General features: G+C 40.3%; 1 protein-coding gene across 4 annotated transcripts in view; it reads right to left on the bottom strand.

Moving 5' to 3' along the window:
* The window catches only part of MTDH (metadherin), a 39,608-nt gene that overhangs the window by 2,727 nt on the left and 23,360 nt on the right, over positions 1 to 13,521 (bottom strand). For 3 of the 4 annotated variants that reach the window (XM_074885066.1, XM_074885047.1, XM_074885056.1), the window contains 3 exons: positions 13,180 to 13,299; positions 10,608 to 10,727; positions 715 to 871 (listed from right to left, as the gene is read on the bottom strand). In XM_074885066.1, the coding sequence (XP_074741167.1) occupies positions 715 to 871; positions 10,608 to 10,727; positions 13,180 to 13,299 (397 nt within the window). The remainder of the gene's footprint in view (positions 1 to 714; positions 872 to 10,607; positions 10,728 to 13,179; positions 13,300 to 13,521) is intronic. The other variant, XM_074885073.1, reaches the window with a different exon arrangement.

Genomic DNA, 13,521 nt, shown 5'->3' with positions numbered 1-13,521 from the left:
GTGTGAGTACTTCAGTGTAAGCACTTTTGACGAGTACAATAGAGGATTCATTTGACACCTCTGGGCACAGCGTATTTTTAAAAAGCAATATACCTGCAGTAGTTCAGCCTGATGTATGTGCTGTGAGGCTACAACAAAAATAAGTGCATTACCCAATAACTTTCTACTCCCACATCAGCAACTGTTTTTCTCCATGATTACTACATTTCATAGAAGCATATGGAAACAGATGTTAATGAGCTAAGTTGAGAAGTCAAAAAAACCCCAGTATGTTGAAAATTGAATTGCTTGCATTTTTTTCCAAATTTCTGGTAGCTAAAGATCCTGTCAACTGCTATGTTAGTACCCATCTGTTCCACTGAAGACTCGCAAGCTGGCCTTTGAAACAGTGTTGGCAGAACTACTTAGTCACAGTATGGAGCTCCAGTCCTGATGGTGAAGAGTACGTCCAAATGTCTGTTAAGGACTGGACAAGGCCAACAGACATTTTCAGTCATTCAAGCACATGAAGTCAGTTTTTCCTCACAGTGAAAGCACATTTGTCAAAGTACTTCAATGAAAGCTAAAATATGGCAAGATATATAAATGAAATGCATAAGGACCTGATATGGCACTCTAAAGCCAAACCTCAGGGCAAAGCATTCTGACTATATATGTTCTATAGGAAAAAATACACCCTGAATTTACAAATGAATTGGACTGAGAGGTACTTACTCTGTGGAGGAGGCACACTGTTTTGCTTAATATTGGGACTAGAAACATCTGTCTCTTGCAGCATCTGTGGCACTTGGGAAGCGACCTTGTCAGAATCGCTCTCTGATACAATTACAGATGGCTCAGTAGAAAGAGCAAGCGAAGGAGCCTCCTCAGGCTATTTGAAAAACAGAAAAAAAGTTTCCAAAAGTTTGTTAAGTCATACAATAGTAAACCATTCTTATACGGTGTTATTTTGGCAGTATACTTAGCAGCTGCTGGAAAGATGGCATTGAAAAATTAAGCCAATATTAAAATCCTTCAAAATTTTGAATCAAGGCTGCAATACTATGTCTGCCATCTAGTGCCAAAACTTTTAGTTGCTTACAAGCAAAGATAAACCACAGAAATGAATTCTTCTTAAAATATATGACATGCAAAGAAAGGAAAAACAATCTAAAAATCAGTAAGATCCTAAAAAGATTCCAGAGTATGTATTCAGAAGAGATGCACGATGGTGATATGTATGCATTTGGTTGCAAGGCAAACAGGCAAGCTCTATAGGTCCAAATATGCAACTCAAAACCCAAAATAAATCAAAATTTTCCAGTATTTAGAAAGCATTTGCAGTCATTCCCATCAACTGCTCAAAACACTCTGTATGCTTATACTGGAATAACAGATATTTGTGAGGGCAGTCAGAAAGTATTTCAGTGGAAACTAGAGTAGGAATAACTGCAAAGTAAAAGATACTCCTAGTATTTTCCAATTATCCAGTTAATTTTGAAGGTTCCCACTAGAGAGACAAGATGTAACTGTAGCTTACTGTGTAGCACCTACTGGAATTAAAGTATGGTAAACCAGAAGTCAAAATGCACAAAACAATTTTGACATTCCAACAGGAAAGTCAGAACATAAAAAACGTATGATCCCACTGACAAAAGGCTTCAAATAAGAGTGTATCAGAAAACAGTGTCTCAGTCAAGCAATAAACCCCAAACTTTACAATGTTATTAAGAAATCATGGCTCTAGTTGTACCACAACAGCCAGGACCTAGAACTATCACAACAAAACAGTGAAGTCTACATCCAGCCCTTGACGTGGACGTACACAGATCCTACATGATAGTTACCAGTTTGTACTGTTTCCATCACTGTAATATAAGCATCTCAAAAATTTAGTCAGAACGTACGAAAGAGCAAAAAGATACACTTTTTAACTTTTCTTTTTAATCATATCATACGGAGCAAGAAGTTAAACAGCTTTCATTAAAAAAAGCCACATACATTTAGAGGGTAGTAGTTCTCTAACCTTTTATGAACAGGAGTTTGCTATGCCCTTACATATCAACTGAAGCAAGTTTTTTAATAATTATAATTGCAATATTTTTCTTAATTGACTGAAAATATGGTGATCTTGAATTTTTTAATATCAACCATGCTGATAAAACGGACTCTCATCCCACAGGATTTTCAAGCTTAGCCAATACTAATGTTGCCTCATGGTTAGCAACCATCAGCTACATAAACATGTAAACTCTAACAAAATGGATGTGGCCTCTAAAACAGAAGGAGGACTTAAAGCTTCTAATGAAAGGTAACTGATTCAGGTCACTGGTATCATAGTTTGTTAGGACAGAGTCACTCTCCACCTGCAAGTAAAGCAACTCAAGATTTAAATGGAATACAGCTATCTCAGGTTGACTAACGAGCATGTTGCAACTTCAGTGTTACAGCATGTGGTATTACAGCAAATGGAATGATACAGGTACATACAGCATTACCTGGACATTTTTCCAAATACCATACTTCTGTCTGAGTTTTGGATGAGGGGAAGGGGATAGTGATATCAAACATTAAGGACTGGGTACTACTCTTCACTAGGATATTCTGTGTTAACAGATCAGCTCCACCAAAAGGAAACCTGAAACAATTAATAAAGCCCATTTGATAATATAGTTATATGCATAATTATACAATTTATTAATGAAGTAGTGACTTGTGGAACTGTTACAAATGAAAGATTTACAAAGATATCTTCCATTTCAAACCTGTGCCTGCTGAGAAAATGCCAAAGGTTTCTACACAGCCCAATGCATAATGTGGGAAAAATATAATCACCAGAAAAAAACCAGAAGTGTTCAACTTCAGCTGTTTCTGGTCTTTATGAGGATATCCTGGATAATAACTTATTTGTACTCAGTTTATTTTTCCTCATGTTTTGGAGCATTTACTCAAGAGTAGATTACCTATACTGGAAACTTAAGTAATCCATTTCATGCATCAGCCACAGACTGTTCCTAAAACTTTTTGGAACAGCCAAGTCAAACAATATCAGAAGGCATCTTTGCATGTGTGAAATTACAATGAAGCCAAATCTGATGGTAAGGATGGTAAGGAGACCTGATAAAGACTGATAAGATCATCTGTGTTGTCAGATACAACAATTCACAAATTGTCCTTTATCAAAAAATACAAATCCTTCTGAGAACTGGTTTCATCATAGAGCAAAGTAAGGTCAAGGGACCTGCACAGGAGATTCAGTTTTTAGGAATCAAATCGGAAGATGGAGGTCATTAATATGGATGTGATTAATAAAATTACGTCTATGTCCTCACCAACTAGCAAAAAAGAAACACAAATTTTCTTAGGCATTATAGCTTTCTGCAGAATGCGTATTCCAAATTACAGTCAGATTGTATCAAGATCTCTATCAAGTGACCCAGAAAAAGAATGATCTGACATGGGGCCCTGAGCAATGACAAGCCTTTGAACAAATTAAACAGGAAATAGTTCATGCAGTAGCTCTTGGGACAGTCGGGACAGGACAAGATGTTAAAAAACGTGCTCTACACTGCAGCCGGGGAGAATGGCCCTACCTGGAGTCTGGCAGAGAGCACCAGGGGACACCCGAGGCTGACCCCTGGGGTTTTGGAGTTGACGATCTAGAGGATCTGAAGCCTTCTATACTCCAACTGAAAAAGAGATATTGGCAGAGTATGAAGGAGTTTGAGCTGCTTTTGGAAGTGATTGGTACTGAAGCACAGCTCCTCCTGGCACCCCAACTGCTGGTGCTGGGCTGGATGTGCAAAGGGAGAGGGTCCTCCCCACACACCATGCAACTGATGCCACGTGGAGTAAGGGGATTGCACCGACTACAGTGGGCTCAAACAGGAGTCCCAGCTGCCCAAGAATATTGGAATTGATCACAAATTGGCCAGAAGGCAAAGATTTTGGAATGTCACCAGAGGAACAGATGTGCTGAAGAGGCCCCACCATATAATAAACTACCAGATAATGAGAAGCAATATGCCCCTGTTTACTGATGAGTCCTGTCATATTGTAGAAAAACATCAAAGGTGGAAGGCTGCTGTGTGGAGTCCCACATGATGAGCTGCAGAAGCTGCTGAAGGAGGTGAATCGAGTCAGTTTGCAGATGTGAAAGCCATCCAGCTGTCTTTAGATATTGCTGAGTGAGAAAGGTGGCCAGTGCTCTATCTCTATACTGACTCATTGATGGCAGCAAACACCCTGTGGGGATGATTACAGCAGTGGAAACCGAGCAACTGGTAGCACAGAGGCAAACCCATCTGGGCTGCTGAATTATGGCAAGATATTGCTGCTTGGGTAGAGAAACTGGTTGTGAAAGTACATCACATAGATCCTCATGTACCCAAGAGTCAGGGCACCGAAGAACATCAAAACAACCAACAGGTGGATCAAGCTGCTAAGATTAAGATGGCTCAAATGGATCTGCACTGGCAATGTTTAAGGGTGAAAAATTTATGGCTTGCTGGGCCCATGACTCCTCAGGCCATCAAGGAAGGGTTGTAACACATACATGGGCTTGTGATCAAGGGGTGGACATGGTTACATGGACACTACTGCACAAGCTATCCATGAATGTGAAACATGCTGTGCTGGTTTTGGCTGGGATACAGTTAATTTTCTTCACAGTAGCTAGTATGGGGCTAAGTTTTGGATTTGTGTTAAACAGTGTTGATAATACAGGTATGTTTTCATTATTGCTGAGCAGTGCTTACACAGAGTCAAGGCATGTTCTGCTTCTCTCCCCACACCACCAGCGAGTAGGCTAAGGGTACACAAGAAGTTGGGAGAGGACACAGCTGGGACAGCTGATCCCAACTGACCAAAGGGATACCCCAGACTGTATGATGTCATGCTGAGCATTTAAAGCTGGGGGAAGGTGTGTGTGTGTGTGTGTGTCTGTGTATGTTCAGAGTGATGGTGTTTGTCTTCCCAAGTAACCGGTATGTGGGATGCAGCTTTCCTGGATACAGCTGAACACCTGCCTGCTGATAGGAAGTGGTGAATTTAAGTCTTTATTTTTATTCTGCTTGCACACAGGGCTTTTGCTTTACCAATTAAACTGTCTTTATCTCAACCCACAACTTTTCTCACTTTTAGCCTTCCGATTCTCTTTCCCATCTGTGGGAATATAATGGAACATTGGTGAGGAGGATTGTAAACATGCTCAAGTGACTTGCAGCTGGAGTGTCGAAAAACATGTATCATGTTAAGTGTTGTTTAGCTTTGTGTGCTCAACTGCATTTAGATAACACAGGCCTAGACAGACTCAGAGGCACCTTATTAAACATCCTTGAGATTCCTGCCCTGCTGTCGGAGAAATCAAAGCACAGTGGAAAACTATGCCTGTGAAAATCCCCGATATATACAGGCAAAAGCAGCAGGCTCGACATCTTTTCTTCTCCTCTGTGATGCCTGCGATCCTTGCTTGTGTGCCTCTGCCTGGGTGTTGCAGAGGAGATCTCCCCCCCCCCCCCCCCCCCCCATCACAAGAAACGAGAATAAATTTACTCTTTGCATTTCATCTGTGGTTTTGTCATTCCTGCATCCTGCTGGTGCTGGCTCACACACCATCCCACCACAGGGGGAGTGAGCAAGTAGCTGTGTGGTTAAATGTGCTTGATGCAATGCGATCAAGCAAGCCAAACAGTTAAAACCTCTTTAGTATAGAGGATGACGGTTGAAACACAGATATGGGGAGGCCTAGCAGATTGATTATATCATGCTCCCACAAACCCAGCACAGCAAAGACTATGTGTTCACAATGGTGGAAGCAACCACCAGATGGCTGGAAACATATACCATGCCCCATGCCACTGCCCAGAACACTGAAAAGCAAGTCTTGTGGCAGCATGACACCCCAGATAGAACTGAGTCAGATAACAGGACTCATTTCTGAAATAATCTCACAAACACCTGGGCCAAAGAACCCAGCATTGAGTGGGTATATCCCATGCCCTATCACACACGAGCCTCTGGGAAAATTGAGCAGTACAATGGATTGCTAAAAACTATATTGCGAGCAATGGGTGGTAGAACACTGGGATACACGTTTAGCAAAAGCCACCTGGTTAGTCAACACTAGAGGATCTGCCAGTCAAGCCAGCCCTGCCCAATCAAACCTTCTATGTACTGTAGATGGGGATAAAGTCCCTGTAGTACACATTAAAAATATGCTGGGGAAGACAGTTTGGGTTATTCTTGCCTCGGGTAAGGTAAACCCATTTGTGGGATTACTTTTGCCCAAGGACCTGGGTGCACTTGGTGGGTAATGCAGAAGGATGGGGAAGTCCAATGTGTACCTCAAGGGGATGTGATTTTGGGTGAAAATAGCCAATGAATTGAATTGCAGGACGTTAATTGCTAAACAACCCTGTCATTGCATATCATCATCACTATGGTTGATATCTATTATACTATGGCATCACATTAAGAATCACGCAGGTTAATGAAAAATGAACTTTGATGAAGTCAGGACTAATTTCAACAACTTCCCAACAACTGCCCAGCAGCTTCCTTGAGCTTGATGTCTTCAGCCCACAGACCGTGAGCATGGACCACTCCAGATACATCAGCTACAAGCTCCAGATGTAGCAGAGACTACATGCCATCCTCCTGCTGCATCCAACATCACCCACTCCACTGACTGAGCCAACTCTGCATCATCCCTTCTGTCTTGAAAGACTGTCATGACAGTCCAGTTATGGACTAAATGAACTCACTACACATTTTGGAGGGATGTCCCATAGACTAAGAGAATGATATCTGTGTGTATACATCAAATAACAGGACAAGGGATGGTGATTAATTAAAATGTATGGAAAAACATGGAACCGAAGTATAACATAAATGGTACGGAATAAGGGGTGGATACTGTCCTGGTTTCAGGTGGGATAGAGCTAATTTTTCTTCTTAGTAGTTATGTGCTTTGGATTCAGTATGGGATTTATGAGAAGAATGTTGATAATACACTGATGTTTTCAGCTGTTACCAAGATCTCAAGGACTTTTTGACTTCCCATGTCCTACTAGTATGCAGGTACACAGTAAGCTAGGAGGCAGTACAGCCAGAGCAATGGACCCAAACTGGCCAATGGAATATTCCATATCATACAGTGTCATGTTCAGTATATAGATGACAGTTGGCTGGAAAGCTCAATCTCTTCTGAGATTGCGCTTTTGGGATCTGCTCCTCTCTGGGATCGCTAGCCAGGAATAGGCTGGGCATTGGTCAGCAGGTGGCAAGCAATCGCATTGTGTGTTACTCATTTGTATTTTCTATTATTACTATTATGTTTATTTTACTTCAATTATTAAATTGTTTTTATCTCACCCTATGAGTCTCCTTACCTTTACTCCTCTAATTCCCTCTTCCATCCCCTGGCCAGGGGAGGGTGAGCAAGCAATTGCATGGCATTTGGCTGTTGGCCTGGTTTAAACCACAAGTCCTGAGGGAACTGGCGAATCAAGTGACTAAGGCACTATCCATGATATCTGAGAAGGCACGGCAGTTCAGTGAAGTTCCCACCGACTGGAATAGGGGAAACATAACCCCCATTTTAAATAAGGGGAAAAAAAGATGACCCAGGGAACTACAGACCAGCCAGTCTCAACTCTGTGCCCAGCAAGATCATGGAGCAGATACTCCTGGAAACTATTTTAGGGCACATGGAAAGTAAGGAGGTGACTGGTGACAACCAACATGGCTTCACTAAGGGTGAATGGTGCCTGACGAATTTGGTGGCCTTCTACAATTGGGTTACAGCTTTGGTGGACGAGGGAAGAGCAACTGTCGTCATCTACCTGGACTTGTGCAAAGCATTTGACACCATCCCACACAACATCCTTGTCTCTAAATTGGAGACACATGGATTTGATGGATGGACCACTCAGTGGAAAAGGAATTGGCTGGATGCTCACACTCAAAGAGTTGCAGTCAAGGGCTCGATGTCCAAGTGGAGAGCAGTGACGAGTGGCATTCCTCAGGGGTCAGTCTTGGGACCGGCGCTGTTTAACATCTTTGTTGGCAACATGGACAGTGGGATTGAGTGCACCCTCAGCAAGTTTGTCGATGACAATAAACTGTGTGGTGCAGTCAACACGCTGGAGGGAAGGGATGTGCCATCCAGAGGGACCCTGACAGGCTCAAGAGGTGGGCCTGTGCAAACCTCATGAAGTTCAACAAGGCCAAGTGCAAGGTCCTGCACATGGGTCAGGGCAATCCCAAGCACAAATACAGGCTGGGCAGCAAGTGGGTTGAGATCAGCCCTGCAGAGAAGGACTTGGGGGTATCAGTGAATGGAAAACTGACTATGAGCCAGCAATGTGCACTCGCAGCCCACAAAGCCAACCACATCCTGGGCTGCATCAAGAGCACTGTGGCCAGCAGGTTGTGGGAGGTGATTCTCCCCCTCTACTCTGCTCTTGTGAGACCCCATCTGGAGTACTGCACCAAGCTCTGGTGTCCCCAGCATTAGAAAGACATGGACCTGCTTGAGCAGGTCCAGAGGAGGCCACAAGGATGATCAGGGGACTGGAGCACCTCCCCTATGAGGACAGGCTGAGAGTGTTGGGGTTGTTCAGACTGGAGAAGAGAAGGCTCAGGGGAGGCCTTCCAGTACCTAAAGGGGGTCTACAGGAAAGATGGGGAGGGACTCTTTGTCAGGGAGTGTAGTGATAGGATGAGGTGTAATGGTTTTAAACTGAAAGAAGGTTGATTTAGATTAGATATTAGCAGGAAATTCTTCACTGTGAGGGTGGTGAGGCACTGGAACAGGTTGCCCAGAGAAGCTGTGGCTGCCCCCTCCCTGGCAGTGTTCAAGGCCAGGTTGGACGGGGCTTTGAGCAACCTGGTCTGGTGGAAGGTGTCCCTGCCCATGGCAGGGGGGTTGGAACTAGATGATCTTTAAAGATCCCTTCCAACCCAAACCATTCTATGATTTGATGAACTCAGGCTAACTTCCAGAGATGTTGTTATAGTTTTGTTTGTCCTTTGCCCTCACACCAAGTTTAATACAGACTATATCTTGTTTCACAAAACTGCTGCTAAGACAGCTATACATAGGCACATGTATGAACAGACTGAATTTAAGACTCAAGGGTAAGAGGAGCACTCAACCCCTAGAGAATAGTGCACAAGTGTAGGTCTACATCATAGTTGATGCCATCAAATCACCTAGGATGCTGGGTATGGTTTTAAACACTAAACAATTGAGCAAAGTCTCTCGAAATTGGGCTGATATTTTGGCAGTGCTGACACCTCATAAGAAAAAATATCTAACTGCAGATCAGAGTCATTACATGTAGCTACAAGGTATTTCTCAAATCAATTTAGATTTCTAAACAGCAAAATCTAGCCTTTTGAGATGCACCTGCATACCTCTTCCTAAATGTCAAAAAACCCACCTTGATGTCACAATCCAAATAGGAGTTTTCTGTCTACACACTTTCAACTATGGCCTCCAACACAGAACAATGTATTTGCTTTTAAGTTTTTTAAAACACACACCCTGCCAGGAAGAAAGCCAACTGCACACATAGGCAGATATCTTTTTTTCAGATACAGCTTCAAAAAACCCCACAAAACCCAACTTCTCACTAGTCAGATAGAATAGGTAGCTAGTGCTAACCCTGAATAAAGGTTGAACCAAACCCAAACTAAATAATTATAATAAAAGCTCTACTTCAATGTAGGATTTTTAGAATAAGCTAAAAGTATGTCTGAATGTGTTTTTCAAGGCACATGTTCTCAATAAACACTTTTTATACTTTTTCTTTGGTGACCTGCAGCCTCTCAGAAAAGATTCCATTCTAATATTTTCATCTGAATCTTAAGATGTTGTTGTCTTTATAAAACAAATGCTTAACAATTAAAACTCAATATTCTGACAGATACTCTGTTGTACCAAATTGCTGTCTCACTGGCAATGTTCACTCTTTATGGAACACAAAACCAAAAACCACTAGAAATATTAAATACTTAACTACTTCTTAAAATGTGATGCTTGTAGGGTAACAGTATCTAAAAAAGCTGCTAGTTGGAGAAAGATTAAAGAGAACTTGTATTCTCTAGAGTATGTTTCAACTGTGAGCTGAAGCAGTCAATTTGTGAATTGGTTCAAATAAAAACTTTTCTTATTCAGTCATTAACATTAAGCTCAGCACAGCCATTAAAATCAAATTTAGACTGCATTTAAGTCAGAATATAGTAAGTTAGTAACACTTCATTCTGTTGCAATGGAACAGTAAAATATGCTATTACATTTGCACTCAGATCTATTAGTTCTTAGGTTTCCAGACTTCAAAGTTTTAAACTATTACTTGAATATTCAAACAAGAAAAATAACTTGACAGTCATAAAAGTGACTGCTGATTTAAAAGATACTGCTTTTCAGAGTAGACATCCTTTTTAAAACACATAACTGACCTGTATCTAAGATTCAACCTCCCAATCACCTTTATATTCATAAACATATAGCTTGAAGCAGTACTCTTACTGTAACCTTACCTACACAAATTGATGTTTCAATAGACTCTGAGCACTTCTAAATCAAAAATTGTAACACAAACCCACTTTTGTATCCCTACCTTAGCTGGTTCACTAGTACTTATGGTCTTCAGAGAAAAAGCTATTTCCTGCTGTGGTTGAACTTTTGAGGTATCCTCCTGAAATTCCTCTCCAGCTTCTCTATCCAGTTCTTCAGTGTCCTACAAAAGGGGTGGGGCAGTGGGAGGAAAAAAAAAGAGTCTGTGTTTGCAGTGAAGTTCTGACTCTTCTTCCCTGCACATCAGTTTTGTTGCCATAATCAGTTTCTATAACTAAGAAAATCTATCTAAAAAAATTAATGAGCTACTATTAGCCTATGCTAACACTCAAAATTTAGAACAACATAATACAAAAATACCCATAGAACCCAATAAAGCCCAGAAAGCAGTACTCTTCATGCAATTTACTAACAAAAACCCCAATCTTTGAATGAAGTGTACTTCATACTCCTACAGTTACTCTAAAAACTTTGCAGAAGCATCACAATGAGACTTGAGTGCTCTCAATTCTGTCCTTTGTTACAAGTAAAATGTTTTAAATGCAAGCTCTGCATATTAACCTGCACAGTTTTCTATCATATATTAAGCTTTAACAATATTTATGCAACCCAATTTAGTCTGCCATGATGCCTGGAAAACAAACATCTCAGTACAGAAACTGAAAATTTATCCAAAGTATCCAAGAATCTCAACGTTTACTCCTTAAACACTGTAACAGTGGAAAGTTTTGATTTTACATGAGGAATTAGAGTAGTTACATTTGTTTACAGCAGAAGTATAACAAAGATATTGAACAGAAGAATCCTGTGGCTGTGAACCGTAAACAGAATGCAGGTGTCTGGTTTTAAGCTGGAAGTACCTCTTGGAACATTGTTCCTTCACTTATCTTCCCTAGAACCTCATGAAAACACAGTCACAGTCTAAGTCTGTTGATTCTTGACAGGAAAGAATATATATTGCCTTACATCTAGCTCTGACAGGAGCTTCCACTGCCTTAACACTGAAGTCAACAAATGTATTAACACTTAAGTATAATCAATGAGAAAGGTGATGCTGTTCAAATGAAAATGTTCAATTTTCAGAGGATAAATATACAAATTTTAAGTGAGTTTGAAGTAGGACTGGCAAGTTAAATTGCTAAACTGCTATAACAAGGATAACTCATCTGTGATGTATTAGCAGTTCTGTCTGTGTCTATCAAGCAACACCCCCCAATTTTCCACAGAAATTTAATACAGAGAAATTCTCATCTTTAAACTGATGATTTCATAGACCGATGGATTGAAAGGAAAAGCAACAAAATCAGAATGGTTGGAGACCAATGGGTAGAATAAATGAATCTGTTTATGTTAACATGGACAGTAGGACATTTGACATATACAACTTAAAAGGCAGCTCACGGGCAGATAAAAAAAATAGCTTCAGAATGCACTCACTGACCTTAAGATCCATGCAAGACATCCTCAAACACCTGTTAACCATAACCTATTAGTCTTGACTTACATTAAGAGTCATTGCAGATACCAGAACACGACAGATTTTAATTACAAAAAAGCTGCAGTCTTAGTACACTCAGTTTGACTTTGCCTCAAAAGAAACACTGCAAATTGACACGAGCATCCACTTCCACACAGACAACTCTGAAAGAATTCTAGGTAATAGGAATTTAATCTTTTAAAATGGTTTAATAAAGTCTCAGACTGAAAACATGATAATCACAAAAAAATCCAAAGCAAGAATGACTAATGTAATACTTTCCCCTCCTCTCTCCAATTCACCTAGTCAGATTCAACTGAGCATTTAACATTTTGTAAAGAATGTAAATTATGAATGGCTGTCACTACAAGCAGAAGCAGGATGTATTCTAGCATGAGCTATTAAAAGCTTTTTCCTATTAGGAAAGTACTTGTTTTCATCTATTCAAATATGATTCAATTGCCAAGTGAAGTGCAATCTGCTTTTGCTATTTTTACAACAAATCTGTTTCAATGTAATTCTTGTAAAGCTATCTGAGTAACACTGAAAACTCCAACCATGCCCAGTTTGCAAATACTATTTAATTCAAATCTGACTCAGAGTAGCTCCACCTACTGAGTTCAAGGCGTTGATACTTACCATTTCACAAAAATTAAGCTGTGACAGAAAACGACTACGTTCTCGCAGAATTGTACTGTAAGATAGCCTAAGAGAAAACTTCAGCTTCTCTCATTCTACTAGTTAGCTATGACCCCCACCAAGGCAGCTATCTTTCAAAGGACAGGAGGAGAAGGCTTCCCATGCAGAGGGAAGTTCCTCCCGGAAGCATCCCTACAGTACAGAATCCTCATTTGACAGAAAATAAATAATTCGGGATAAATCCTTTACACATATTTCATGCTTTCCACAAATCCAGCAAAACTACATTGTATTCACAAGTCAAACAGAATAATTCAAATTAAAGAAAATACTAGTAAGGATTACTTTAACGCTTAAACAATAGTAGACAATCCAACATCATAAGGAAATTATTTCCCCAAAATAATTTTTGCTTAAGACACTAATATACAAAAATAAAGGTGGTTTTGTGACTTCCTCACAATTGCCTCTCAGACTATCCAGATTTTGTTCCATTTACCTGTGCAGGAGAGTTAGTGTCTTCACCCTGCTTCTTCTTTTTCTTCTTCTTTTTCTTGGATTTGCCACTTGTAGAACTCTGAAGATTTTGCTCTGCTTTTTCTCTTTCATTATCTGAAGCCTTCATACAGGAATAAAGTATTTAGCATTTAAATTACAATGAAACAGCCTTCTGTAGACTAAACACAAATTAATAGCTATAAGGAATTTAATTGCATATGAAAGTATAAATGAACACAATCTTATCTGTTCAGTTCATTTTAGGAAAATGACATTCTTTACATGCTATCTGGTAATATAGGTACAGGAGTTAGGAACGAAAAAGGCAACAGAGCACCATGTA

Source organism: Strix uralensis, chromosome 1 (assembly GCF_047716275.1).
Source record: "Strix uralensis isolate ZFMK-TIS-50842 chromosome 1, bStrUra1, whole genome shotgun sequence".
In the NCBI taxonomy this organism is placed as follows: Eukaryota; Metazoa; Chordata; class Aves; order Strigiformes; family Strigidae; genus Strix; species Strix uralensis.
This window is presented reverse-complemented; position numbering and strand designations above follow the sequence as displayed.